We start from the raw sequence: 27,950 nt of genomic DNA, 5'->3' as shown, positions 1-27,950 counted from the left end.
GGATTAATGTATGAGAAATCAGAGTCATTTTTATTGAGACTCAGTTTGCACCCCTCGCAACGGCTGATACGACTGTCCCCTCACATGTGGATCCTGCACCTACTACTCATCCTTATGGTACTCGATTGAAGAACAATATCAAGAAACCCAAGGTGCGTACAGATGGAACAATAACATATTCTATAGTTCGGTCTTCTGCCTCTGAACCTACTTCACATATTACTGCTATGGAGCATCCCCTCTGGCGTCAGGCAATGAATGATGAATTTCAGGCACTTCAGAAAAAATAAGACATGGCACTTAGTTCCTCCTCGTGCTGGTCTTAACGTTATTGATTGCAAATGGGTTTTCAAACTCAAGCAAAAGTTAGATGGCTTTATTGATCGCTATAAAGCATGCTTGGTTGGCCTATTCGGTAGATTGATATTCAAAATGTTTTTCTTCATGGCTTTCTTAATGAAGATGTTTATATGAAGCAGCCCGTTGGATTTGTGGATTCTCAACACCCTGGTTAACTCTGCAAGTTGGATAAGTCGCTTTCTGGCCTTAAACAAGCTCCACGTGCCTGGTTTTCTCACCTTAGCTCCAAACTATTACAGTTAGATTTTACACCTTCAAAGGCTGATGTCTCTCTTTTCATTTTTAACAAGACGGGCATTCAAATGTATATCCTCATCTATGTTGATGACATTATTATAATCAGCTCATCATCTACGGCTACTGAGAAACTTCTTACACAACTTCAGGATGATTTTGCCGTCAAGGATCTTGGCATTTTGAGTTATTTTCTTGGGATTGAGGTATGTCATACTTCCAATGGACTTATTCTGACACAACATAAATACATTCAAGATTTATTGTCCAAAACCAATATGCTCACCTCCAAAGGTGTGCCCACACCTATGCTTCCTAGTGAGAAGTTGTTCTTGGATGGTGGTGAAAAGCTCTCGCCTAAGGATACTACTTGCTATCGAAGTGTCGTTGGTGCTCTCCAATATTTGTCTCTGACATGTCCTGATATATCCTTCTGTGTCAACAGAGTGTGTCAGTTCATGTTCTCCCCAACTTCTATACATTGGGCGGCAGTCAAACGAATTCTTCGTTATCTACATGACACTATTGATATGGGTTTGTGTCTTACAAAGATCAGCACTGATTTGCTGAGTGCCTTTTCGGATGCTGATTGGGCCGGGAAGCCTGATGATCGTCGAAGCATTGGAGGCTATGCGATCTTCTTTGGTGGCAATCTTATCTCTTGGAGTTCGAGGAAACAATTGATAGTTTCTCGTTATAGTATAGAGGCCGAATATAAGGCGGTTGCTGATGCCATTGCCGAATTAATTTGGATCCAAGTCCTCTTGCGTGAGCTCGGGATCTCGCAAGCGCGAGTTCCTAGCCTGTGGTGTGACAACATTGGTGCCACCAAATTGTATGCAAATCCAATCTTTCATCGACGAACGAAGCATGTTGAGGTTGATTATCACTTCGTTCGTGAACAAGTATCAACTCGTCAGCTTGATGTGCGACACATATCTTCCAGGATCAGCTCGTCGATATCACGATAAAGCCACTGCCAACTCCTTCTTTTAGCAATTTTAGGCGCACTCTGAACTTAGTAGTACATCGTCCAGATTGAGGGGGTGGGGGAGTGTTAAACGTAGAATAGATCATATATGTACATAGTAAGATAATCTAGTGATTTACTAGTTACCAAATCTACGATTTACTGGTTTGTTAGCAAATGTATGATTTCATGGGTTTGTTACAAATTCTATGATTTCATGGGTCTATATCACATAATAAAAGAGAAAATTATTTCGGGATAGGTTTTTAATTTATGAAATTTGAACATTTCTCGAAAATGATATTATTATATTTCGTAAAATTCACAATGGACAAAGAATATACATCGATCTAAAACAGAAACTAAAAACAAGAAAGCAAATCAGAATCACATAGCCGAACAATTCGCCGGCTTAAAGGAGACAGAGTTCCTCGTAACATCATAACCAACAATGAAATTGATCTGTGCAATGTTGCCGTAGATGGAAATACTTTGCCCATCGCCACCGCGGAAGGCCAAGCAAACAACATTCTCCGCCACCATAACGAACACATTTTCACGACGGAGGGGGACATCGGCGCCTTCAAAGTGCATCGTCACGGACGGAACTACAAAGTCGAAATTCGTGGTCTTAAAACAGAAATCCAAGAATTGATTCGGGTCCTCTGTTCGCTCAAGGCTTATTGAGTCGGAGATCGCCGTTGCGAAGGTGGAGTAGAACTCCATTGGGAGTATAGTAAGGGTGGTGCCGGAGTCGATAATGACATTTGATCCGTCGCCCAAGGCGGAAGCCGCCGGAAATTCAAATCTTTTGCCCCCGACGCTCATGGCTTCTATGTTAAGAGAGTAAAAGGAATCGAAACGGTCATTGGTTTTAATCGGAGTCGAGACAGTTCCAGAGCCGGCTACTTGAGCATTAGAGCCAAAGTTCAGCTTGCTCGACTCAGCTGAGTCGCCGATCGGAGTCAAACAGTAGGAAAATTTGCCGCCGGAGGCGGCGCCCATCTGCGGGACGAGCGACGCCGGACCTCGACCAAGTCCAACAATCCCGGAGACATTAGTACTAAAAGTACCACCACTGTCGTGACCACAACCAACCATAGTACGAGAAAATGCCACGGGGCGACCGGAGGTGGACCCCATGGTGAGGGTATCAACGGCAAAATCGCCGTTGCTGTGGGACCCATCACCGTAACTAATCGAGTATCGACACTCAGACCGATCGGAGCAAGAACGTTCTTGTCCAGCCAAGGCGCAACTCGGCGAGGAACAGGGGATTATCTTGTAAGTCGACGATTTACTCGGGTCAAACATCGGCGCGGTTTGCTCGAAGCATTTTGGGCATGGTTGGCATTGCGTCCAAACGATGTCGCTTCCTGTATCAGCAACGGCTAGGATTCGAAACGGCGGCGTTCCAAGTGATACCTCCACGAGATATTCTCCTCTGTCGTTGAACATTGGCGCCTCTACCGTGTCTAACAGCGCCACCGCTTTGTTAAGAAGGATGGAGCGGCGGAGGGTGTTAGCTAGACGGTGGTAGTGGGACTCCGATGGGTTGTACATAGGAGACTTGGGGGAGTCACGGTGGATCATTTCGACGGAGAAGCCATATTCACCGCTAGCAGCGGCGAAAACGGCGGAGGAGATTAAGAAAATTAGAGAGAAAATTAGAGCCATTGATGATAACCGGTGATGGGAGAAGTACGTGAGATTTACTTAAATATTAACAAAAAAAAAAAAAAAAAAAAAAGTTTTGTTTCCTTTTTAATGGATTTGTTTTGGTACAATGAAATGTTAATAATGTCGATAATTAATATTAGCAAAATTATTGGAACATTACCATATTTGTTTTAATTTTGGAATTCAAACGTTTCTTTTTTCCTTTACCAAGATTTGTTACAACCCACTTTCACCCGTGCTCCCCTTCTTTCTCGATCCACATAGATAAAAGGGAATATTGTTGCCTACCATTCATCACGAAAGAAATGACTTATCGAGTCGAAATCATTAATTAATACTAACAGAATTTAAAAATAATTGTCTTTGTTGTTTACTTTCCCAATTTCGATGCTACTGTAGGTTTTACATAATCAATAAGATCATATATACATCCCTTTAACACAACATAGATTATCGAAAGGATCTCGGAGACCCATGCAGAATCTTTCAAAAAAAGGTTCCTATTCGAAGAGTGCATATCTGTATGAATAAGTTCATTCTAACCCATCAGAAGGAATTGAAATGTAACCATGTCCGTTTTTTATTGTTTAAGTATAATAATAAATTAAATATAATACGATTTTTTAAATCCAAACTAAATGAATTTTGAGATATTACTTAAAAAAAAAGCTACAAATTTATTACAAAATTCACAAACATTAATAATCATAATAATAATTAGTTAATATTTTGAACTTTCAAAATTATTTAAAAAGTTTCATTAATACTTTAAAATTTTTTAAAATTTTAAAAATTTCAAAAATATTTTAAAACATTTTTTTTAAGTTGGGTACCATATTTATTTAGAAAAGACTGGTGAACAGATAACCACAGTTTCCATGTATATATTGATGATAATAAACTTTTATTTTATAAAGATTGTTAATGCTCCTTTTAAAATTTTATTAATAAAATTTTTTAAAATTCAATTATATTTTCGAAGCAACTTCCCATTCTCGATATTTACCAATTACAACGTATTTCAAATTGAATATAATGGATCATTTGCCCGCCGAGCTATGTTTCGAACGGGATCGATGAAAATCTGTTCTACGAGACTGATCGAGTGTATATTAATTTGAGGTCCGATTAGGGATTTCAATGTAATCATCATGTAGAAATTAAGTAAGACTTTCAATTCCTGTTCTTCAAATTCCCAATTCAATTCTATATTATAATATACAAATATATAAATATATATGTATATATATATGTATATATTTTTTGTTTTTTGTAAAGTTCAGTATCTGATCTAAAATGGCTGTGTCTTGCTTGGGTTACTCTCGTACTGGCGGTCGTATGCCGGTTTCGTCCGTCGGAAAAGCAAGAAGCTAGAAGCGAGACCGACGATGGAGATGCAAGCCCACCATATGAAGGTTTGTAGATAGCATTTTCGGCCGATGCACACCACCACGTCCCCAAGCGCCGCCGCAGTTTGGTCTGAACTTCCGGCAGTGGAGTCGTATGAAACTGCCGCCAGGACGCCGTAGAGGAACGAGCCGAGAGGGATGTTGGTGATGAGGATGTTGTGATTGACGCCTGAGCTGTTTGGTCCGAATAACTCTGATGTGATTGAGACCGAAGCTGAGAACATGAATCCCGAGCTTAGACCGATCAAGCCAGTGCCAATTTGTAATGCGATCTCGCTACCTGATGCAGCGAGTAAAATGAAGGCGATTGGAGTTGGCACTAAAGCTAGGGCTAGCCATCCCGTTCTAGCGAAGTGCACCTTTCTGCACAGGTACGAAGTTTAATCAGTTCACTAGCATTGTTTTTCTCTGTTGTTGATTACTGATTGTGTTTTGGAAGTTTACAAGAATTGAATATGATGCCAAAATTTCTAATGCAAAATGGAAAGTTTCAATGACTGATGAATCCTGCCTCTAGATATGAACCTTTTGATCTCACTACATGAAATCTAGCCGAAGGAATACGAACCCATACTTCCTAGTTTTTGATACAAATGAAAATTTTCAAGCTGTATGAACTTCATGTTTTGGTGACAAATGAATATATGTAGGTAGAAGAACCAATTAAGTTTAGCAGAAAGATTATGAAACCATACTTTCTCATGCAAATGGAAAAGTTTTGAGTTATCTGAAATTAAATCATTCATGGAAAATGAATATATATGCAGGATTGACCCGTTTGCTGCTACTACATACTCACGCATGAAATCTGGGCCTGCTGAGATTAGCCGCCCAAAGAAGGAGCAAGACGAGTAGAGTGTTACAAGTGAGCTTGTTAAGGAACTGTATCCTAGTGACTGCGAGATCTGCCCAAGATTGTTGCTGTAAACCAACCCAATTGTCCCACCACAAAAGTATGCAACAAAATAGAGCCAAAAGTCCAAGCGTCGTACGAGCATTTTAGCTGAATGCTCTTCTTCAAGAACTGTCAAATTCTCTTTCCCCATCATCTTCCTTGAAATGCTTTCCTTCTCTTTATAATCAAAAGGGGTGATGACATTCGTGCCACTTCTTTCTGTTTCAAGATTGATGAGCTCCTGCTGAAGCTCATGATTGACAAGGTTGAATCTAAAGTGAAGAACACTGCTCAAGCCAGTGGATGCAATCCGAAACAACCACTTGTGAGTGCTCCAAATTCCAGGCAGACAAAGAGGAACTAGTAACAGGGCAAAAGCCCCAGCTAACAAAAGTTGGGCACCGTACTTGCTGGAAGGCGTGGAATTGAAGGTGATTAGATATAGGCCTGTGATAACTGCGGTAATGTATAAGCAGATGAAAGTGTGGGAGTCATTGCGGGTGGCATCGGAAGACGACGGCTGAGCCGGTGGCTGATGAAGGATTGGGAGGAAGGTAACAACAGAGATTATGAGAGGAACCAATGCATTTAGGAGAAGGTACAAGCTTGCATCATTAGGGTCTACTGCATTGGCCATTAGAGTGTAAAGAGCTGCACTGACGCCATTGAAGCTGACAATCAAGGACAATGCAAGCGCGCGATTGGCTGGGAACTTCTGGATGCAGGAGACATAGCAGATCGTATTAAACCAGCAAATACTACATCCAGCCAACAAGCAGAGAAGATATACCTGCAGGAAAATGAGAGCAATCATTCCAATTTGTTTGCCGCCCCCAACCTCAAACCTATCTTCGTTCTTGATAGTTTGGATGAAAAGGGTATGAAATATGTGACAATTTATGAATATTTGTGTGGATCTATTCATTCATGCTGCTAATAAGTTAAGAAAACCCTTTTCCCCAATTTGTTAGGAAATGTATCAAATTCAGGTCAACGTGGATTTGGTGTAAACAATAGAGAAGAGATGAGAAGGGAAACCAACCATGGAGTAAGGCAGAGATACAATCCCTTGAAGGAGAAGCCATTGAAGGCCATAGCCAAGAAACCCCATGGAAGCAGCCATGAGCATCACCACCCACAAAGGAAAATACAAGAGAGCGATGCCAGAGCACCACCCAAAGGCCTTACCGACGTCAGAAGCCACCGCCAGATAGTTAAGCTCTACCTGCGACATCCCCAAAGCCGCCTTCAGATTGGAAGAATAAGAGGGGAAATCAAAATTTGTGCCTGTAAATGCCTGAATCCATATGGCCGCCACCAGCGCCACCCATTTCCCAGGTTGGTTCATCATCCTTCTCTGTTTTGTGACGGGAAGAAGGGGCAAATTTTGAGGTTTTCTGTGTTTTATTTTCATGGCGCTGGGCTGAGGTGAATCGCGATTGAAAAAGCTCTTGGTGAATGGGGTGGCCGGTAGGCCATACCATAAGGGTGGGTGGAAGTTGTTGAATCCAACGATGGTTGAAGGAATTGGTGCAACAAAAATTGTCCTTTTTCATTTAAAGCACGCTTGAAAGATGCCAAACTTAGCTTACAATGTGATCCAATCAGATTTTGATTGATATCACCAACGTCAATGCCATATATGCTTTTATTAGCAATTTTGGAAATTCTTTAAATTCTATGATTCCACCTCAACCAGCCATTATGCTAAAGTATATATATATATATATTTTAAATTTTATGATTATCCATTTTGTTAGGAATCACGACTCTCCACGATGATATGATATGATATTGTCCGCAATGACTTTGTTTTGGGCTTCCCCAAAAAGGCCTCATACCCTAATGTGGGACATTCATCATCTAACAGGTACGTCTCCCCTTAATCGAGGCTCGACTCCTTTGGACCTTTTGGAGTCAAGGAGTCTCTTTTTTTTTACTGCCTTCGAGGAGGCTCGACTCCTTTGGACCTTTTGGAGTCCTTTTGGACCTTTTTTTTACTGCCTTCGAGGAGGCTTGACTCCTTTTGGACCTTTTGGAGTCAAGGAATCCTTTTGGACCTTTTTTTGAGGAGGCGTGACTCCTTTTGGACCTTTTGGAGTCAAGGAGTCTTTTTGGAGTCTTTTGTTCGACTTCTTTTGGACCTTTTGGAGTCAAGGAGTCCTTTTGGACCTTCTTTTTTTTTACTTTCGAGGAGGCGTGACTCCTTTTTGGACCTTTTGGAGTCAAGGAGTCTTTTTGGAGTCTTTTGTTCGACATTTGAGGATTTACCAATCTATTGGCATCTATTGGCACGATTAAGTTTAGGGCATGGCTCTGATATCATGTTAGGTGAACACGAATCTCCACAATTGTATGATATTGTCCACTTTAGGCATAAGCTCTTGTGACTTTGCTTTGGACTTCCTCCAAAAGGTCTCATACCAATAGAAAGAGTATTCCTTGATTATAAACCCATGATCATTCCCTAAATTAGTCGATCTGGGACATTCATCATCAACACATTTTTTTTTCATTAGAATAATTTGTTATAAATACTGGGGGAAAAAGGGAGTTTACAAAGATAAGCAAGAACATCAGCTGATACTGTACAAAATGCCAAATTTTATAGCCTTCAAAGATAAGTTTCATAATGATGTATGCCCCATCTTTGTTTATGTTTCTACACATCAGTTTTACCTTAAAAGCACTTATTCTGACCCTTTTTCCCTTCTGTTTTCTTCCTAAGAATGTCGAGGCGCTCGCCGAATCTTCCTACGGAACGGCCTACATGCCTCGATGCTGAGATCAACTGCAGCTGCAACCGCCATGAAAATGGCAGCGTCCTCTATACATGTCACATGTCGCATTGCGAGTTGAACCATTGGCTTACTGCTCTTTCCTTCTCCTTGTACTCTGCAGCTCATGACGAAGCCTCCGATTACTTGGCCTAATGCTGCGAAGTCTCCGCTACTCTGCGGGCTCGGTATTGGACTCGTTGCAGCTCGTAACTGTTTGTCAGTGTCGATGAAGAATTCGCCACCTTTCTCGGCATTGATATGGATCTCAGACATGAGAAGTTCCCCTCCCTCTTGTGTTTCAGAGAGAAGGTGAAAGCGACAGCAGACAGTGTCTCTAATCCCGCGCTCGCGCCATGCCTCGAGCTTTCCCCATGGCTGCCAACTATCAGGTATGGAAACATCAGGACGAACAATCAGCCAGGACCCGGGGTTCGACCTGGCAACCCAATCGCAACCTGTTGATGGCACAAAGGGAGTAGTTATGAAGGCTGCTGCAACAGCCGAGCCAGAAAGATCATGTATCTTCACCTTCCAGCCTTTTCTTTCCCTCCGCTCGGCCTCGACATCCGAGCCATCACCAGAGCCTGACCAATAGTTGCTCAATGAATCCGCCTGGGACACCCTATTAATTTATCTCAACTGTCAAGGATTGAATCCACAAGAAGAAAAACAAAGCAGTATTCCAAAACAGCCATGTCATATTAAACAGAAGAAAGATGTTGCTCTAGTTTTGAGTGAGTTGCATCACCTGTCTCGACTAAATTTGCAGCTGAAGATCGGCTGTTTGATCGAGCCTCGAAGCTGGACGATTTGCGGGCTTAACCTCGTAACATCTTCAAACTGGAAAACATATCTTGGATCAGGATCTAGTTTCACTCTCAAATGAAGCTCTGCTCCATGTCTTCCATTCTCATTCTTAGTTTTGCCAATGCCTATCCACCCATTGAAAAGAATGACTGGCTTCCCATCACCCCATTCGGGACCGACATCCAGTTTAAACGTCCCGATCAGCTGCCTTTTGATGCCAACACCGCAGTGAGATCCCTTCCTCCCAGAGAAGACAGATATTTCAAGACAGGCATGAGTATTATAGAAGCAACCAGGTGCCAGTAATGCTTTCAAATCAGACTCTTCAAGATAGAAGCTTGAGGCAATGCTATGAGAATCAGGTATGGCTTCAGGAGACAGGACTACTGGGATCAAAGATGTCTGCACAGGGAAACCCCGAAGACGAATTTCACACGAACACGGAGAAGACAAAGCATCGACTCCAGGTTTTGTAGAATTTATAGCAGTTCCTGGGATTCTCAACCCCAAAGAACCAATTGACAACCGAATAAAAGCCTGAGGATCCATTTCGATCACAGTTTTTTGTCCATTTGATATCGTTCGTTTACGTTTCGATGAGTTCAAGTACCCTGAACGAACACGAAAAAGATCATCACATACAAAAACAGCTTTATGTATTGCTTGATAAGTCCTTGTTTCAAAGAACACAAGAACTACCATTAAATTTCAACTCAGAACAGAGATCAAAAGGGAAAACTTCCATCTATTGATCAACTAAGCATAGCAAAGGTAACTTCAACATTGATTAAATCTGTTAGAAGACTCGCACACGAGACATCGAATAAACCATTTGATGGACAAATGAAACTAGTTTAGAAACAACGATGAACCGATTCTCGAAGTAAGATTCTTAACCCCCTAAATAATCATATTTGGAGAATTAAACCGCTTGTTTAGCAAGGAGATTGTAAGATCTCACATTAGTTGGGTGTGGAAATCTCTCCCTAGCAGATGTGCTTTAAAAACTTTGAGGGGAAGTCCGAAAGGGAAAGCCCATAGAGGACAATATCTACTAGCGGTGGGCTTGGGGCTTAGGTTGTAGGTCCTATAAACCGTAGACTTAACTTGCTTTTGCGTCCAGACCTTAAAACACCTTTCATTGGGGCAACTTTCAAGAAAAACATATTGCCCACCATTTGTAACAGCCTAAGCCCACCGCTAACCGTTATAACTTTCAAGAATACCATGTCCCCCACCATTTCTAACAGCCCAAACCCACCGCTAGCCTATATAACTTTCAAGAATACCACGTCCCCCACCATTTGTAACAGCACAAGCCCACCGCTAGCTGATATTGTCTTCTTTGGACTTTGTTCTTCTCCCCAACCGATCCGAACACTTGTACAAGGAAACTTTAAAGTAATCAAACCTACTTTCTTAAGAACATAAACAAAAATATGTGATGAACTGAGTCTCATCTTTGAAATTCATCGTCACTCACAAATTCACTGCCATTCAACTTAAAACAACTCTAGAAAATTTGATGAATCCATCCAATTTCAGCTGGGAAGAACAGAATCAAAGCAAACATACAAGTGAATCCATCCATTTTTAACCACAGAAACGACTCATTGAAGCAAAAACAACTCAACAGAGCCAAGTTCACAATCATCATTCATGACTAAACAAGATTCATCCAAAAAGAAAACCTAAAATGACTTAAATTCCACTAACCTTGTGATCAGTAGCCAAGAACAACAAGTTCTTCAGTGCTCCACAGAAAGCAGAGCAGCCAGAATCCGTGAAGAACAAGAAGAAGAACAGCACCATTTCCACCAAATAATCAAACACAGATCCACGAATGGCCCCAATCGCCCAAACCCAATCCCCATAGGAACCAACAAGAGGAGACTTCACAGCTAACGAGGCCGCTTCACAAACCCCAAAATAAACCCAACCCAGAAACCCAAACTCCCAATTTCTCTATCTCACTCACGCAAATCGATAAGAGAAGCATATAAAATACCCTTTTCTCTCACAGAAATCCGCATTATTTGTCACGAAATAGACGGAGAAATTTAAGGGGGAAGAGGGTTTGTTCTTGTTTAATTTTCTCACAACATCAAACAGTTCAATGCCTTAAATCTACTAAAGAAAGCGATGGATAATATATAATCTAAAACCCCTTCGATTTTCAGAAGAAACAACAACAAATGAGAGAATAATCGATAGAACTGAGGCAAAATATTAAGACCCAATAGAGAAAAGAGAGAGTTTAAGCGATTTTTTACTCTGATTTGGAGTTTGAACAGAGGAATAGCGATGGAGAGAGAGAAATCGTGTAAACAGCTGTAACCAATTGGGTTATGAGAGAAGAGCATATTGTTGTTGTTCTTCGTTCATAAATCATTAAATTATGAACAAAAAAACAGAATATTGTAATTAAAAAAAAAAAAAGGAGAGATTGAGAAATGGGAAAGGAAAAGATTGGGATCGCTATCCATAATACATGTGCCTCACTTCATCTTCTCAACACTTCTCAATGCCACACTTTGCATCTATTTTATTTTTTTTTAAGATTCAAACTTTTAATTCGTTGTTGGGATTGATTTAGCTCTCGTTATCGTTCTTATAAATATGACAAAAAGATTAACTCGATCTAGACTTTGATATCGATGTTGTTGTATTATTCATATAATATAGCTAACCGTGTAATAATCATTAAGTATAAGATTAAGAAGAGAGAAAAATCAAATGATTGAAAAATAAGAAAAAATTTGGATGGATCACATGTAATAATCATTGAGTATAAGATTAAGTATTCGATATTATAATTACAGAATGATGCTTGGAGGTGATTAGTGTAATACAATCAATTAATGAAGCGAGACCTATAATTTTGGATTCTCGTTAATTGATTACGATTTTCAAGATTACCCTAAATGTTATTAGTTCACTGTATTAGGATTAGGGTTTACGACCAAATAAAAAACGAAGGAAGAATGTAGGTTTTTTAGCGGATAAAAGATCGTTAAGAGATTATTAGTAATACCCTATACTTGAAATAACGATAAATTCTTGTTTTGTGATCTAAATTGGACTTGGGAGCCTACGAGCTGTAATGACAACATAACTTTCTCAAAGGGTCAGCAGGACATGGGAGCCTTAGCTCATGCATCAAGACGGGTTAGACGTAGTAAAGTGACGACCCAGGAGAGGATTTCTCACCGGTAGGGGAACAAGAGATGGTCATCTCAAGGTACAACACGTCCTATAGGCAAGGAAGACACCCGATTGGCCCGACTTTCCCAAATGCCCACCACCGGCCCTAATCCTTTCCGGGTAATTTGATCATCAAGTGATTCGGCACGAACTAAGAAATTTCGAACAAAATGACCCGAATTGGAAGTTTTTTACTATCATAAAAGTTTGCCCTTTACATTAGTTAAAAATAAGTTGTACACATTTTAACCAAAATACTGTGTCAAGTCTTGCCGTACATATTCTGAGTCTACTCCACGTTATCAAATGTTGCCACGTCAGGTTAAATCATATTTTTCCGTTAGTCTCGTCAATAATTAAAATATATATTAAGTTAGATTTAGAAGGGTTTAAAGATTTGAAAATTAAATTTATAATTTAATTAATAATTAATTAATTAATGGGAAGAATCTCAAATATTTTTTTTTTAGCATTTTTACTAAAAAGAAATTTGTCTTTTCCCTTTTTAAATTCTTTTTCATAAATATAAATTAATTTTTTTTTATGAGAGAGAGAATGGGCCCACTCCCAAAAGCAAAACATTAGAAGGCCCACTAAAATGTGGCCCGAAACGATTTTATGATCCAATGTTGTTTTGTTTTAAATTGACTTTACATATTGATTGAGACTCCATCTTTTTTTTTTTTTTTTTTTTTTTTAAAATGGTAATTTTTAATTTTTTAAAAAAATAATTCTAAATATTAAATTATACAAAATATACTCCTATATTTTAAATTACAATATTACCCTTGACTTTTTATAAACGGTTCGAGACTATCCTTAAATAAGAATCCATTAGAATATTAGATGAAAAATAAGAAGAATTATGCATCCGTATGGTTAAGACGACATCTAGCTTAAGAGTTTGAGGCTCGAGTCGAAGTTATCTCTAATAAAATTATAACGAGCTTGTGAGAGTTCCACATTGGTTGGGGAGGAGAACAAAACACCATTTATAAGTGTGTGGAAACCTTCTCCTAGCAGACGCGCTTTGAGGGGAATCCTAAAAGGAAAAACTTAAAGAAGACAATATCTGCTAGCGATGGGTCTGGATCGTTATAAAGTTGTTTTACAATCCGACTCTTTTAAACTTGGACCGATTAAAGTCGTTACTACATGCATGCTAAAATATAAATATATTTAATTTTCGGGATATTCCATTGCTACTTTATGAAAGCCATATTCATTCTTTGACTTAAAATCACATCTCCATGTGCATCCAACCGCCTCCAGACCCTACATTTCTTTATATATATATATTTTACACCGGTACGATATGACCATATTAACTACTTATTTCAAATTGCTTCTAAAACCGGTACTATTCCTACAGTCCAACACGTGTTATTTTAGTATGTTTTGTCTTTACTTACAAATAATTCATAACAGATCACCCAACATAGAACTTCTCGAACTAAAATATGCTTAACTTTTAGGGTTTCTATGTTGAGAAACCGAGAAGAAACGTGCATATTGTTGATATAAGTAGTAATTATTATTTTTTTAAAACATTTCTTAATCATTATATCTCAAAATGTAAAAGAATATTTATTTGTAATGTTTTATATATATTTTTTTTAATGAAGATTAAAAAATGGCTATAAAACTATTTTAATGTATGAAAAGGAAAAAATGGTTTTGTTTTTTTACAGGGAAATGTCATCCTTGACACGTCAGCCACGTGAAATGTTGTTGGCTGACTAGGACTATTTTTAAAAAAATATATATTAAATTAGAAATTCCACCTTTATATTAAAAAAAAATGTTCGAGTAAATATTGGGCAGGACTACTCTTGTAAAGTCCTTCCCTTAAGCATAAGAACGTGTGCTTATCTTTAAAATATTTAATTATCGTTATGTTTTAATATTTTAATTAAGTTGTTATAATAAGATTTAAAATTAATCTTTAAACTATTTATAAAAATTTTCGGGTATTAATTTAGTTTTGAACTATACTTCAAAATTTTATTCGGGTATTAATTTATGAGGTTTCGATGAGTTGGTATTATCACAAAATATAAATATTTTAAATGTCGTGCACGGTTCGGTTATTTGATTTCAACATCATCAAGCAAAGACTTGATTGGATCAACCAGTATACTCGACCTTAATTTTATTCATGCAATATACAACTTTCAAGTTTGTCACTCGAACGTAACTCATTTGGTTAAAATATAGATTAAATGCTTGAATCTTTCGTCATACACGAAACGGGTTTGATTCAACTACTCGTATCGTGGACTTTGTGAAGAGATATGGATACAATAAAAACCTACCCGAGTTAAAAAAAAAAACTAGTAGACGTGAAAGTTTCCGTATCTTCACAGGCATCGGGAAGTGTCCATGTGGTTGATGGGATTTAAAAAGAAAGAAAAAAAAAAGTAGCATCCATGAGACATTGATTTTGACCTTATGGGTATGTCATTAAATTCCAACAAAATGTTTGGCCAACAAAGAATATGAAATTGGGCAACTATAAATAAAAGATTGGATCTTAGGGGGGGAAATAAATTAAAAGATGACCCTATTTTTGAAACATATAGTCCTACATGCCCATTTTATAAATATTTTGGTCTTTTTGGGGTTTTTTTCTAAATTTTAAAAAAATTTAGTCAATTTTGAAAAAAAAAAATTCAAATTTCGAATTGACCCATTGGTTGGAGATGAGAACGAAACATTTCTTTTAAGGGTGTGGAAACCTTTCTCTAGCTTAGGCTGTTACAAACGGTATCAAAGCTAGACACTAGGCGGTTTGCCAGCGAGAACACTGGCCCCAAGGCCCTGAAGGAGGGTGGATTGTGAGATCTCATGTTGGTATGAGAGCTAGATACTGGGGTAGTGTGTTAGTGAGAACGCTGGCCCCCAAGGCTCCAAAGGAGAATGGTGGATTGTGAGATCCCACGTTGGTATTAGATTCAGATACTGGGTGGTGTGCCAACGAGAATGTTGGCCTCCACGGCCCCAGGGAGGGTAGATTATGAGATCCCACGTTGGAATCAGAGTCAGATACCAGGTGATGTGCCAATGAGAACGCTGGCCCCTTAGATCCTAAAGGAGAGTGAATTGTGAGATCTCACATTGGTTGAAGAGGGTAACATGAACCTTATCAAAAGGCTCACGAGTATCCAACTTAAACTAAAACCAAAATTCAAATAAATTTTAATTTTGTTCGGTACGCAATCACTTAAGACAATTTTCAAGAAAATCCAAACCCTAATTTTTAGTATTTTATTTTCTTTCGTTTTCAATATTTGACAAGTTCATAGAGACGGTTTCACATGTATATCAAAAGACGGCGTCCACTTTAATTTTTGAAAGTTAGATAAAAAAATTTATATTATTTTAGAGAAATAAATAAGAGATGATGCACATGTTTATGTCAACATCTTGCAATTGTCTATTTCTTGACCTTCACATTCATACATCAAAGTTTTATCTCAAAACTTCAAGTGGGAAATTGGCTCATCCACTTGTTCTTTATAATGGGTTTTAAAGTACTATTAATTCTCAAAATACTCATAAATTTTAAACAAATTCATAAAAATCTCTTAAATTATATTCATCTAGATGATACTATTAATATTAAGAGCCACGAGGTTGGAGGTAGACCAAACTTAAACTGTGACACCCGAATAAATGAAGGGTATATTAATGAGCTGACACCGCATCCGAGTAAAAGCATCGTGAGAATATAATGATTAAGAAATGTTTAAGAAAATTTGAAAGTCATATCTATACCAACAATGTGTACCTTCCTTGATCAGTGACTCAATCATAAAAACTTATATTAGATTCAAAACATGTAGGTACCCAATCCGGGTTTTGAATCTTTATTCAAATCTTGGGCATAGGTCGTTACATAAATGAACCTAAAGTTAATGGTTGAGTGGGTTTATAACGAATGAGATATCTAAAGATGACATCATAACAAGGTAAGTCAGGATGCTCTCTCCAAATTATATGGAATGGAATATATATATATATATATATATATATATATATATATATATATTATTTTTGGTCCATATATTTTTGGTGTTGAGATTTAAATGTTGTTTTTATTTGACTTTTGAAATTTAAAAAATGACTTGCTTGAATCAAATTTGAATTTGATTTTTAATTTCTAAATGGTCCCTCATAATTTTTTTAATTAAATAGGCCCATGGATATATTGGATCCACCAATATCAGGCCCAGCCCATATATCTATTGGCTTCACCAAATCAAGCCCAGCCCATGTTTCCATTGGATCCACCAAAATCAAGCCCAGCCCATAGATCTATTGGATCCACCAAAAGCAAGCCCAGTCCCGGATCCAAAAAATCAGGCCCAGCCCATGGATCTATTGGATCCACCAAAATCAAACCACGTGAATTTGGTTGCGTTAGATTTTTTTCTTCTTCTTTCCAATTTGAATTAGGTTGTTTTTATTTTAAACTAAAATTTTAATTTGTTCTTTTCGATTTCAATTAGGTTGTTTTTTTTGTTTAAACTAAAATTTTAATTTAGTTGTCAATATGTAATGGACCACGGACAAAATCTGCTAGGAGTGGATTTAGGCCATTACAAATTGTATAAGAGCTGGATAACAGGTGGTGTGCCGATGGGTCCTGAAGTGGGTGGGGATTGTAAGATCCCACATCAGTTGGAGAGGAGAACGAAACATCTTTTTACAAGAGTGTCAAACCTCTCAAACCATGAACTTAACCGCTTAACCGACCAAAGCTGAGGAAATATAAATATAAAAATATAGATTTAGAGTTATTTTATTAATTTTGTCCAATAAAAAATTAAATTAAGATTTGAAAGATTAAAGCATGTTCCACGTGTTGACACCTAGCTCAAGTTTTCACCAGATAGACCGTTTTCCCGAACTGCGGAATACAGTCGCGCCATCGCTACAAATTCTGGCGAACAGTCCCTCACCTCTGCTCAGACCAAGAAATATAGCTTAGAGATGGCGGTTTCGTTTTCGCCTCTGCATTTCAAGCCTTCCTTCTCCTTCTCCTCCTCTCCCCTTCCCAAATTTTCCTGCTCCATTCGCCCTGCCGTCATCCTTCCTGTAACTTCACTCTTTCCTCTCTTTCTATCTGTTTTCGTTTTCAATTTGAATCGTAGCAATGACGATTTCGGTTTTGATTTTTAGGGTTTGGGGAACAACTCCGGGGACTACGACAAATTAAGGCTTATTTTGCAAAAGCGGTACGGAGTTCCCTCCGTGGTTGTTAAGGTGTCGAGAATCGACTGGCTGAGGAATGCTGCTGGATTGCTTGATCCTAATTACTGGCGCGGCACTCTCCGGCCTCGGCCTGTCCTCGATTGGTACTTCCAATGTCCAATTTCATTTGTTTAGGCTGGGATTTGGGATATACTTTTTGCGTGCGTTAGGGATTAATTGCTTGATTGTTTAAGCTGGTGAGCAGGTATTTGAACAAAACTGATGAGGCAATCCAAGAAGCCAAGGAGCTTGCTCAAGGTGTTTATCTTCGTTTTTGCCTCTTACCTTTGCCCTTTTTTTTTTTTTAATTTTTTTATCATTTTTATTGTTCTGATATATTCTTTGAGGGACGGTTTGGGTTTGTTTGTCATTGACTTGGGAAGCTGAGTTTGGATTCTTAGGCTACTAAACTCACCTTTTAGATTCTGGGTTGAAGATTCTAGGTGGATAACTTAATAACGTTCTCAGATTCTATAACACACTTTACTGCATAATCCAACCTTGCCGTTGTCTTAAGTCAAAGATTCTGGGTTGAAGATTCTAGGTGGATAACTTAATAACACTCTCAGATTCTATATCACACTTTACTGCATAATCCAACCTTGCAGTTGTATTAAGTCAAAGGAGCGGACATTTGTTTGATGAATTCAACGTTGTAGGAAGTGGAAACAAAAATCGATCGCACTCACACACCCACAAACAGAAATTAAACAAAGAAATACAAAAATTTACGTGGTTCAAAGAGAAGAAGTTCTCCTATATCCATGGATGACAACCAATCTTAATAATCAAGTGTTTACAAAGAGTATATCTCGTACTCTCACACTACAGAATCTCACTCAACAAAGTTCCTCCCAAATGTCACTAGGTAAAAACAAAATGACACTCAATTTCAATGCCTCTCAGCCATCCTAGACAACCTTTTATATAAGCGTAGAAGCATTAATGTCATACATGAACCAAGATGATTCATGTATCAAAATGGGAGAAGAACAAAAAAATGGGTGATTCATGAACCTATTCTTCATGACAAAAGTGGCCTCGGATGCTGATGGCTGCATTATACTTGCCATAACACTAGCTGTAGGCTTAGCAATGTTTTTCATTATGGTTCATAGCAGTTATATAGTAATATCACGTTACTTCTAAAACATCATTATTCATAATGTTCAAGCCATGGCTTGGCACTCTAGGATGGATCTTGGGAACGGAAGGTAACTAATAAGTAGAAATTTGCATACCAGGAAAGAATAGGGAAGTGATGCGACAGAATATTTGTCCCAATACAAAATGAAAATAGATTTTTCCTCTTCTCATTCTTGTTTTGCTGAACTTAAATGAGTTTCTGTTCTCATCTACTATTTTTCAACAATCTTAGGCGAGGCTTTGTCCTTAATTGGGCACTCAGCAGGCGGGTGGCTTGCACGAGTCTACATGGAAGAATTTGGTATATCTCATATTTCCATGTTGCTGACTCTTGGAACCCCTCACCTGTAAGTTCATATTTTTCCTACTTATCTTGCTTCTTCCCCATGAATCGATACTATCTTAGAAGTTTAGAGCTCCATTTTAGTTTCCGAACTTTGAGGCCGAACTTTATGTTTATGTATATGTTATAGATTAAGCTTTCATAACATAATGATTTCAAATGTGATGTACTATAGTTGCAGAGGCTAGCCAAGGCAAATATTATATGGAGTGGATATCGATAGTAAAACGGTGACAAAGACCAAATAATTCACTTTTTTAGAATTCAATTACTAAAATAGACATTTTGAAAGTTTAGGGACAAAAAGGGAAATATAAATGTATCTTTGGTCGTATACATCAACTTTTTTCATAAGAATGATGGATTACGTGTCTGAACGAATGGTTGTTGTATCCTATCATCCCGAGCTTTGTTAAATTTTCATGTTAAACTAGCAGTAAGATTAACAATGGTTTTTTTTAGGCCACCTCCAAAACATTTGCCAGGAGTGATTGACCAGACGAGGGGGCTTCTGAATTATGTGGACAAATACTGCTCAAAACCTGGTTACAATCCTGAATTGAAATATGTATGTATAGCAGGAAGGTAAATGGAAACTTTGAGATCTCACCCTGTTTTCTTTGCTTAAGAATTCAATTTGTTTCGTCTTTAGGTGCCAGTGTGGCCTTATTATCTGGGTCAAATTTTAACCTTCGTTATCAAATTTATAAGAACAGTTTTGAGTCTAGAAACAAACTTAGAAAGGAAAACTATGTGATTCTGTACTATGATAGAGAGAATTGTGTAGAGATAGGAGAAGAAAAGTTAGAAAAACCTTAGAACTATGTCTCAAGGAGAGGGAGGTTATGAAAGGAAAGAAAAGTAGAGAAAGGTCTAAGAGAGAAAAAAACAGGAGCTTGAGATTTTAAAAATATTCTCTGTAAAAATGAAACTTTGATGGATTATCAAATTAACTATGTTAACTTCAGACTTTACTCCTCGAGTCTACTTATAAAAATGTACTGAGAACTGTGTCAAACCGGGCATTGCCAAATGCAGGTACATCCAAGGGGCTCGCTTGTTCAGTTACTCTGATGCAAACACCATTCCTGCAGCTGCTTCCATCACCAACAACCAACCAGCTCCAGAGTTAACCATCGCAAACACACCCACATTCCGCGCTCGCTTCGTCGGGCAAGGATATAAGCAGGTAATAAATTTAAAAACATTGGACAATTGATGGTATATTCATTATGAATATAGAACAGGTTAGAACAGGTTAGATATGTTAAAAGTTGATATGTATCATCAACCAAAAGATCAAAATTTTGAATCTCTGCTCGGTTCCATATATTGAACTAAAAAAATAAAAATAAATAAAAATACTAATGTCAGATGTATGACTGACATGATTCAGGTGTGTGGGGAGAGTGAGGTATGGGGAGATGGGGTGGTTCCAGAAGTGTCTGCCCATTTGGAGGGAGCTATCAACGTTAGCTTTGATGGAGTCTATCACTCCCCAGTTGGCTCTGATGATGAACTCAGACCCTGGTATGGTTCACCCTCTATTCTTGATCAATGGGTTCATCATCTTCTCAATTAATCTTCTTGCTCACCCCTTTCATTATCTGTCTTAATTGACTCACAAATCAATAAATTTATTCATTTTTCCATTCCTCCTTGTTATGTTACTTCTTGTGCACTTTTGTTTATGATCTAACAAACTAACACTAACATTTAAATCCAGCTCCATATTGTTTGTAGTTGTTTTGCTGGTTATTCCACATATAGGGATCAAATTTTTTAGTTTGTTCAACAAAGTGATAGAAACCATTGGAAATATTCTTATGAAGCAAGGAGACCAACATTGAATGAAAACCATTTAAAAGCTAGCCATAATCAACAATAAGGTCTGGGTATGAAATACCCTTTTTCTTAAAGCAGAGGCAAACCAAGGAGTACATAAGATTAGCCAAACACAGCACAACATCATCTCAGCGATTTGGAAGACAGGATGAGAGATAACTGTTAGAACGACTAAGTCGATACATGCATTGGAAGTTTGAGGTTAACTAGACGACTTCACAAAATGAGCGGATAGCAATTTTCCGATCTCTAAGATCCCCACATTCTCTCTTCCATCAAATATGGCCTTTAGCTTTTCATCACAATTGATCTGCCTCTTATTAGCTGGGTTCTGCACACCATAATGTGTGTTATATATCAGCAAAATCTTCCAAATAAAAAAGAAAAGGAAGAAAAGAGGAACTACTAGGTTAATCTCTACAGTTACACCGTTAACAGGATACTAGCTTGACTTGCCACATCAGATAGATATTGACTAAATTGGTTAGATGTGGCAGGCAACTACTACTATAACTACTGATTTGTACATGGTACCCTTCTTTCAAGAATGAAAAAAACTCTACTATGAAAAAAAATAATTCATCATGGCTTTCTTATGGATAAGTGGAAAGAAAGAAATCAAAGAATTTTCATGAAAAAGACCTAAATTTATATAAAACTCTTCGATAATGTTGTTTATCAAGTTATATGTCTCGGTGTAGGCTATCTAATATTTTCGCTTCCTACAGTATACCTCTTTCATTGTAAATTGGGAAGGTTTTTTTTTGTAAACCTCTTGATATTATATCCTCTTTGTAAACTTCAAAGATTAATGAAATTATCTCTTATAAAAAAATATTAAAAAAAACTATTAATTTGTTGCAACCCTTTCTAAAATATGATGAGTTCTAATTTATTAACCTGAACTATGTTAAGGAGTTTATGTATTGTATAACTTGTTCTAAATAGCATCGAAAGTTATAATTTAGTTCCTATAGTTTGATAAAATACTCCTAAATAGTCCCTTCAATAGAGACTATTATTTATGAAGATTTCATCAAATCTTAGAAACTATTTATGAACTTCAATGAAAGTATTTACACTCAAAATTGGACATCAGGGGGGCTTTCCTAAAGAATATTGGACGGGGATTTAGGTAGGAGCTCCCACCTCTGAGTAGTAGCTAACTTTTTCTGAAGAAGGGCACAAACCCAAGTCCATGTGACAATAAATGCATTTATGGCCAAAATAGCTTGTTGATTATTCAAGGTAGATAAAACTTGGGAACAGAGGGTATAGATGGTCCATGTTCATCTAATAAATTACAAATTCGATCCCTAAGACTTGAGAATTATTTGGTTCGTGAATTAATAGTGGGAGTTTCCCTATAAATTAACCTATTTTTCGAATTCAGAACTTCCATTTCATGGGCCTTAGATTCAGCAACTAAGTACAAAAAGGAAGAAACTATAAGAAACCAACACTACATCCAAAATTCAAGCTCTAAGATGAGTTAAAATCAACTTTCAAGGCAATCTCAACAAAATGAAGGAGAAATTAACGAGGCAAACGAACAGGCTGCAGGAAACAAGGAACTAGAGCAACAATACAAAAAAAAAAAAAAAAAAAAAAAAAAAAAAAAAAAAAAAAAAATCCATATCAGCAAAAACAAGAGAAGTGAAAATAACCTGGAGATTATTCAGCTTGATGTAGGACCATATTTGCTTGACGGCTTCAGGACGCGAAGACTCGGACATGCCGAGGAAGCCAGCGAGAGCCGGAGAAACCTGGACGGACTTAAAAATCCCCCCCGAACGATTCACCTCTTTCTTCTCTCCGGCTTCCGAGTTTTTGCGGGAAGCAGCGGCACCTGAAGCTTTTAGCTTCCCCTTGGGAGAAACCGCAGCAGCAGAAGAGTAAGCTTGAGTGGTGGACTTGAGTGAATCTAAGAGGGTTCTGCAACCTCTGAATAACCTAGTGCCATTGTTAAGACCTGACGCCATTTTGCTCCGGGGAAGACGGCGCTTGGGTTCGAACTTTAGGGGTTTTTGCCGCTTTTGATCGACTGAGAGTCTGAGACGGAGCAGCAGAGGGGAAATGGAGCTTTTAAACTGAGCAGAAGAAATTGGGGGCCCAACAGAAATGGGCTGCCCTTGGTTTCGGCCCATGATGATTGGACTTCCGGTGCCACTGGCCCAAATATATTTATCTTTCCTTAAATTGTAATAAATAACTAAAAGAAAAAAAGCCGAAATGAAATAGACTAAAATTATTGTAAGGATTTGATAATTATTACAAGTGCACCGACATACTAAAAAGACTAGTTGGTCTGTGGGGATAATCTTAGTTGCCAAAAGGTAAGTAACTTGACCATGTTATAGGAGATGTTGTGCCTGAGCTGAGTTTTGAATCTTGGACATGAGACGTTACAATTGATATGAAAAAATAAATATTGTAAGCTTTGAACGTGTCGTCATAGTGACTCAGGAACAAGGTGAATTTTTTTTTGTTTTAATAATAGAAATAATAATAAGTTTTTAAATTATTAAAATATCTTCTTTTTTTTTTTTCTCAAAATTCTATCATGAAGAAAACTATTTGAATAACCAAAAAGGGGAAACAAATAGTGAGAAAATTCCATTTAATTCTTTTTCTTTTCCAATGATTATGTAAAATTCCTTTTTTTTTTTTTAATTTTAATTTTTTTTTTCTCTCTCTCTCTCTCTCTCTCTCTTTCTCTCTCATATATGAGTTGGGGGAGGCAAAATGGGAACCTCTTATCCATTGTTTTATCAACAAAGCCTCCAAAAGCCAATTTACCCACACAAGTTTTCCTCTCTCAGCCTTCTTCTTCTTCTTCTTCTTCTTCTTCTTCTTCTTCACCAATCACCTCTTTCATTCCCTTCATCAATCAATGAAACCCTTTTCATATGCTTCACATTTCCCCTTCTGGGTCGCCGCCCCAGTTCAATTTTGAATGATTCCTTCATTTATGTCCGCCATAGTTGCAGATTAGCGGAACCCAGTTGGAGAACGAAGAACAAGAGCAAGAACAACAAGGCGATGTCGTGTTTACTTCCCCAATTCAAGTGCCATCCCGAAACATTCTCAATCCAATTTAAGACCCCCGCCATCACAATTACGCCTACGCCTACGCCTACTTCTTCTCACCATCATACCTTTCTTCCCACTGCTAATTCTACTTACTGTGAGTGTTTTACTCTCTAATTCTCTCTTTTCCCATTTTAAATGGTTTTTGATGTTTTGGGTTGCTTATTTGCCTAGCTGGGCCAAAATGGCTTGTGTTTAGTTGGATTGTTTGAAATGTTGTCCTGAGATTCTTTGTTTTAGGTGGCCATTATGCGTGCTAGGATTTACAAATGGCGCTGGTTTTGATGTTGTTATTGTATCTGATATAGAATGAGACTTGAATTTCCCTTTTCAATTACTGTTGTGCTTGTTTAAGAGGTAGAATGTTCCTCGTTCTGTTGAAATACTGCGTTGTGTTATCTGCTATCGGCGTGTCGTTTGGTAATCTCTGCCTAGCCATATGGTTCTGCTATTGATGTGTCGTGATAACTTCCATAAGCTCTCATGACTTTGTTTTTGGTTTCCTCAAAAGTCCTCGTACCAATGGAGATAGCATTCCTTACTTATAAACCCATGATCAACGCCTTAGTTAGCCAACGTGGGACTCCCTCCTAATAATCCTCAACATGATTGGCAATTATGTCTAATCGGTTTCAGAGAAAAATTCTAATAGAAATAGCGAAAGAGCCTCTAAGAAAAATAAGGATGGAAGTAGTTTTTTAAACCATTCATTCAACTAGTCCTTACTTTGACCAAATGATCTTTTGAATGTAACCATAGTTGGATAGAATGTTAGCTGGGTGTAACGCTGTCGGTTAGACGTCTAATGTAGTTGCACACAACGTATCAACAATGAGAAAAATGGGGATTCATACCGACTTTGGAACTCCAGAAGGCCGATCAAAGGCCTCCGTTCCCATCTTTAGGCTCCTTTGATGACCATTGATTGTTTTTGTTTTGAAAATTAAGTGTATAAACACTCTTTTCACTTGGGCAAAAAAGAAAGATGAAAACCGTTCTAAAGAAATTGTGAGAAAGCACACACAGAGCGGAAAATCAAATCGTTATCAAGCAGGACCTTAGTTACTTTTTCCACGTTAGTTTTGAGTTGGCATTTCTTATCTACAGGTGTAAATGATTTCCCATTGAGTAATGGTGAAGAAAAGTCCCAAGCATATGAAATTTGGTGCTCCTTTTGTAGCAGATAAGGCTATAACTGAGTAGATCATTTGGTTGAATGTTAGTGCGAATAGTGTCCATAGATTTTATTGAAAACTTTTCTTATAAAATTTTGAATCATGCAGTTAAAGTCAGAGATCCTCATAGTTTACGGACACAATGTATCTTGTCTGCGGCGTCACCACCGACATCGACTGGAACAGCTACAACGTTCAATGTGGATCGACTTAAATTGCCTCCTTTTGATACGAACACCGACTCAGTCTCTGCAGAAAGACTAAGATCATATTTAGGTGCAGTCGAATCGAGCCTAGCCTCAACGCTTCTTACGAGTGAAGAGGCTACAATTGCAGCAGCTGCAGCTGAAGCAGTTGCTCTTGCTAAAGCAGCCGTCAAGGCTGCAAATGATGCAGCTCTTCTGGTTAATAATAGCAACTCTGCCAGATCAGTAACAAAATCTCAATCGTCTTCGAGATCCAATGCTCTACATTTCAAATGGGATCAGTTTATGGAATCCGAAAGGGCTGATATAATCGGAGAGCCGGTAGGAGTTAATAATCGTCCTGTGGAAGGTGATGCTTTGGAACCCAGCACAGCAGAATCTGATGATATGGAGCCAACATCTGAAGAACTTGAACTCTTAGAGGATGAATTCTCTAAGAGTATAGCCGTAAGATCGATTCGTCAAACAGAACGAAAAGCTAGAAGAACTAGAGCCTCAGAGAAGGCTGCTACTAGTGTAGTGTCACTGAAGTCGGGTTCTAGCAGCCGGAAGAAGCGTAATTCTGGACAAGAAGTGGACTACAATGACCCATTGCGTTATTTGAGAGCAACTACAAGCGCTTCTAAACTTCTTACTGCAAGTGATGAGCTTGAACTATCAGAAGGAATTCAGGTTTGGATCGAAAACCACATCGCACTTGAAAACGTTAACATCGATCTGCAAGTAAAAGTAAAAATAAATTCAGCTTTTCAGAACTCTACTTTACAGTCACTACTAAATCTGGATTAGAAACATTATGTCAAATAACTTTTGATCTGATCCTGCTTTTAAACAGAATGTAGCTGTTGTTTCTTTCCTCAGATTTGATTCATTTATCAACTGCAATTGCTCTTTAGATAGTATTTTGGATTAATATCTGGATTTGTTGTTATTTTCCTTGTGTTGTGTTCGATTACCGACACTTGTTCTGACTATTTCTAGGACTTGCTGAAACTGGAAAGACTCAAGGAGGAGCTTGCAGGACGTTACGGGAACGAACCGACCTTTGCACAATGGGCTGCTGCTGCTGGAGTAAACCAGAGGACGCTGAGAAAGCGTCTAAACTACGGTACTTTTTGTAAAGATAAAATGATAAAAAGCAACATTCGTCTTGTCATATCGATAGCGAAAAATTATCAGGGAGGTGGAATGAATCTCCAAGATCTAGTTCAGGTACTTTTTCATCGATGCACACGAACCAAAATGCTTATAAATGGAAACTGAAAATTCGAATGCCTTGTTTATTGCTCGTGTTGTGATGTAGGAAGGATGTCGAGGCCTTGTACGAGGTGCGGAGAAGTTCGATGCTTCAAAAGGCTTCAAGTTTTCAACGTATGCTCATTGGTGGATTAAGCAGGCAGTCCGAAAGTCTCTTTCGGATCAGTCGAGGACTATTCGCTTGCCGGTATGTTTCTTTCCACCTGAATTATGACAGGAGAGAAAAAAAATTCCCAATGAACTAAAGATTTCATTGATGAATGGACAGTTTCACATGGTGGAAGCAACTTATAAGGTAAAGGAAGCTAGAAAGCAATTATATACTGCAAATGGAAGACTTCCTAACGATGAAGAAATCGCCGTAGCAGCCGGTCTGTCGATGAAGAGGCTTGCTACAGTACTGATGACTCCGAAAGCACCTCGATCCCTGGAACAGAAGTTCGGGATCAACCAAAATCTCAAACCTTCGGTCTGTCGTCTTGCTACTACTTGGATCTTCCTTCCTCTCCCATTGCAGTCTCAGCATGTTTTAACTAGTTGAATCTCATGCTCTTTTCCAGGAAGTCATTTCCGACCCGGAAGCGGTAACCGCAGAAGATCTGTTGATAAAACAGTTCATGAAGCAGGAGCTCGAAAAGGTACTCGACTCGCTTAATCCGAGAGAGAAACAAATAATTAGATGGAGGTATGGCATGGAAGATGGAAGGATGAAAACATTGCAAGAAATAGGAGAAATGATGGGTGTAAGTAGGGAAAGAATTAGACAAATTGAGCTATGTGCGTTCAGAAAACTCAAAAACAAGAAGAGAACTAAACATTTGCAGCAGTATCTGATGCCATGATGATGAGTTCTTCATCAGATTCCTTCAAAGAGTATCTATTATGATCTGGTATGAGAGGCTTAAACAAGGCTTGGTCTTTCTTTTTTCTGTAACATTTTTATTGTTCTTTCCCACTTTGAGGATAGATTAGTATCATGTTGTTTACAGACTGATAGCTACTTTCTGTTCATACATATTTAATTTAAATCAAGAGATTTGTCTTGATCCATGATTGTGGCCTCTGGATTAATGTCTTTACGATATAGTGTAACGAAAAGATGAACTTTTTTCGGGTTCTTGACGACAGTTGTGCTATCAATACCAGATTCTATAGTCGAGTCGACTAATAATTCTACTGAAGGTTAGGGGTGAATTGAGACTTTGAGTGGTGAACGAGTTCTAGTTGAACATAATTCTTTGTAGGAAACACTCGCACTCTTTATTAATGTCAATCGAGAACAAATTACAAGAC

The 27,950-nt window shown here is 38.1% G+C and overlaps 5 protein-coding genes and 1 pseudogene across 7 annotated transcripts; 2 read left to right on the top strand and 4 right to left on the bottom strand.

Moving 5' to 3' along the window:
* Positions 1–1,951: 1,951 nt before the first annotated feature.
* On the bottom strand, positions 1,952–3,241 carry LOC111778720 (aspartic proteinase CDR1 pseudogene; annotated as a pseudogene).
* A 1,163-nt stretch (positions 3,242–4,404) lies between these two features.
* Positions 4,405–7,225, bottom strand: LOC111779244 (protein NUCLEAR FUSION DEFECTIVE 4). Of its 2 annotated transcripts, none has more exons than XM_023659355.2 (3): positions 6,591–7,225; positions 5,449–6,338; positions 4,405–5,016 (listed from the first exon to the last, which is right to left on the bottom strand). In XM_023659355.2, exons 1-3 carry the CDS (start codon positions 6,960–6,962, stop codon positions 4,536–4,538), a joined length of 1,743 nt encoding a protein of 580 aa, XP_023515123.1. In that variant the 5' UTR covers positions 6,963–7,225; the 3' UTR covers positions 4,405–4,535. The 2 variants fall into 2 exon arrangements, with proteins under 2 accessions (XP_023515123.1, XP_023515124.1); XM_023659356.2 differs by having other exon boundaries at positions 4,851–5,016; positions 5,453–6,338; positions 6,591–7,224.
* Positions 7,226–8,132: 907 nt separating this feature from the next.
* Positions 8,133–11,507, bottom strand: ASG1 (nuclear factor 1 A-type protein (DUF1005)). The gene is made up of 3 exons (XM_023658633.2): positions 10,852–11,507; positions 9,077–9,746; positions 8,133–8,950 (listed from the first exon to the last, which is right to left on the bottom strand). The coding sequence occupies exons 2-3, from the start codon at positions 9,682–9,684 to the stop codon at positions 8,272–8,274; spliced, it is 1,287 nt and encodes a 428-aa protein (XP_023514401.2). The 5' UTR covers positions 9,685–9,746; positions 10,852–11,507; the 3' UTR covers positions 8,133–8,271.
* A 5,715-nt stretch (positions 11,508–17,222) lies between these two features.
* LOC111779149 (alpha/beta-Hydrolases superfamily protein) lies at positions 17,223–20,736 on the top strand. The gene is made up of 7 exons (XM_023659226.2): positions 17,223–17,439; positions 17,524–17,699; positions 17,801–17,853; positions 18,974–19,088; positions 19,547–19,669; positions 20,123–20,273; positions 20,481–20,736. Exons 1-7 carry the CDS (start codon positions 17,335–17,337, stop codon positions 20,664–20,666), a joined length of 909 nt encoding a protein of 302 aa, XP_023514994.1. The 5' UTR covers positions 17,223–17,334; the 3' UTR covers positions 20,667–20,736.
* Positions 20,737–20,930: 194 nt separating this feature from the next.
* Positions 20,931–22,998, bottom strand: LOC111778716 (upstream activation factor subunit UAF30-like). Its single transcript, XM_023658688.2, has 2 exons — positions 22,597–22,998; positions 20,931–21,260 (listed from the first exon to the last, which is right to left on the bottom strand). Exons 1-2 carry the CDS (start codon positions 22,909–22,911, stop codon positions 21,132–21,134), a joined length of 444 nt encoding a protein of 147 aa, XP_023514456.2. The 5' UTR covers positions 22,912–22,998; the 3' UTR covers positions 20,931–21,131.
* Positions 22,999–23,696: 698 nt separating this feature from the next.
* On the top strand, positions 23,697–27,707 carry SIG2 (RNApolymerase sigma subunit 2). Of its 2 annotated transcripts, none has more exons than XM_087118846.1 (6): positions 23,697–24,116; positions 25,303–26,129; positions 26,382–26,612; positions 26,704–26,844; positions 26,926–27,126; positions 27,218–27,707. In XM_087118846.1, the coding sequence occupies exons 1-6, from the start codon at positions 23,972–23,974 to the stop codon at positions 27,497–27,499; spliced, it is 1,827 nt and encodes a 608-aa protein (XP_086974972.1). In that variant the 5' UTR covers positions 23,697–23,971; the 3' UTR covers positions 27,500–27,707. The 2 variants fall into 2 exon arrangements, with proteins under 2 accessions (XP_086974972.1, XP_023515004.2); XM_023659236.2 differs by having other exon boundaries at positions 23,700–24,116; positions 25,303–26,072.
* The last annotated feature ends 243 nt before the right edge of the window (positions 27,708–27,950 follow it).

The sequence above is a fragment of the Cucurbita pepo genome, chromosome 17, assembly GCF_057944985.1.
Source record: "Cucurbita pepo subsp. pepo isolate OVF chromosome 17, ASM5794498v1, whole genome shotgun sequence".
NCBI classification, from domain to species: Eukaryota; Viridiplantae; Streptophyta; class Magnoliopsida; order Cucurbitales; family Cucurbitaceae; genus Cucurbita; species Cucurbita pepo.
This window is presented reverse-complemented; position numbering and strand designations above follow the sequence as displayed.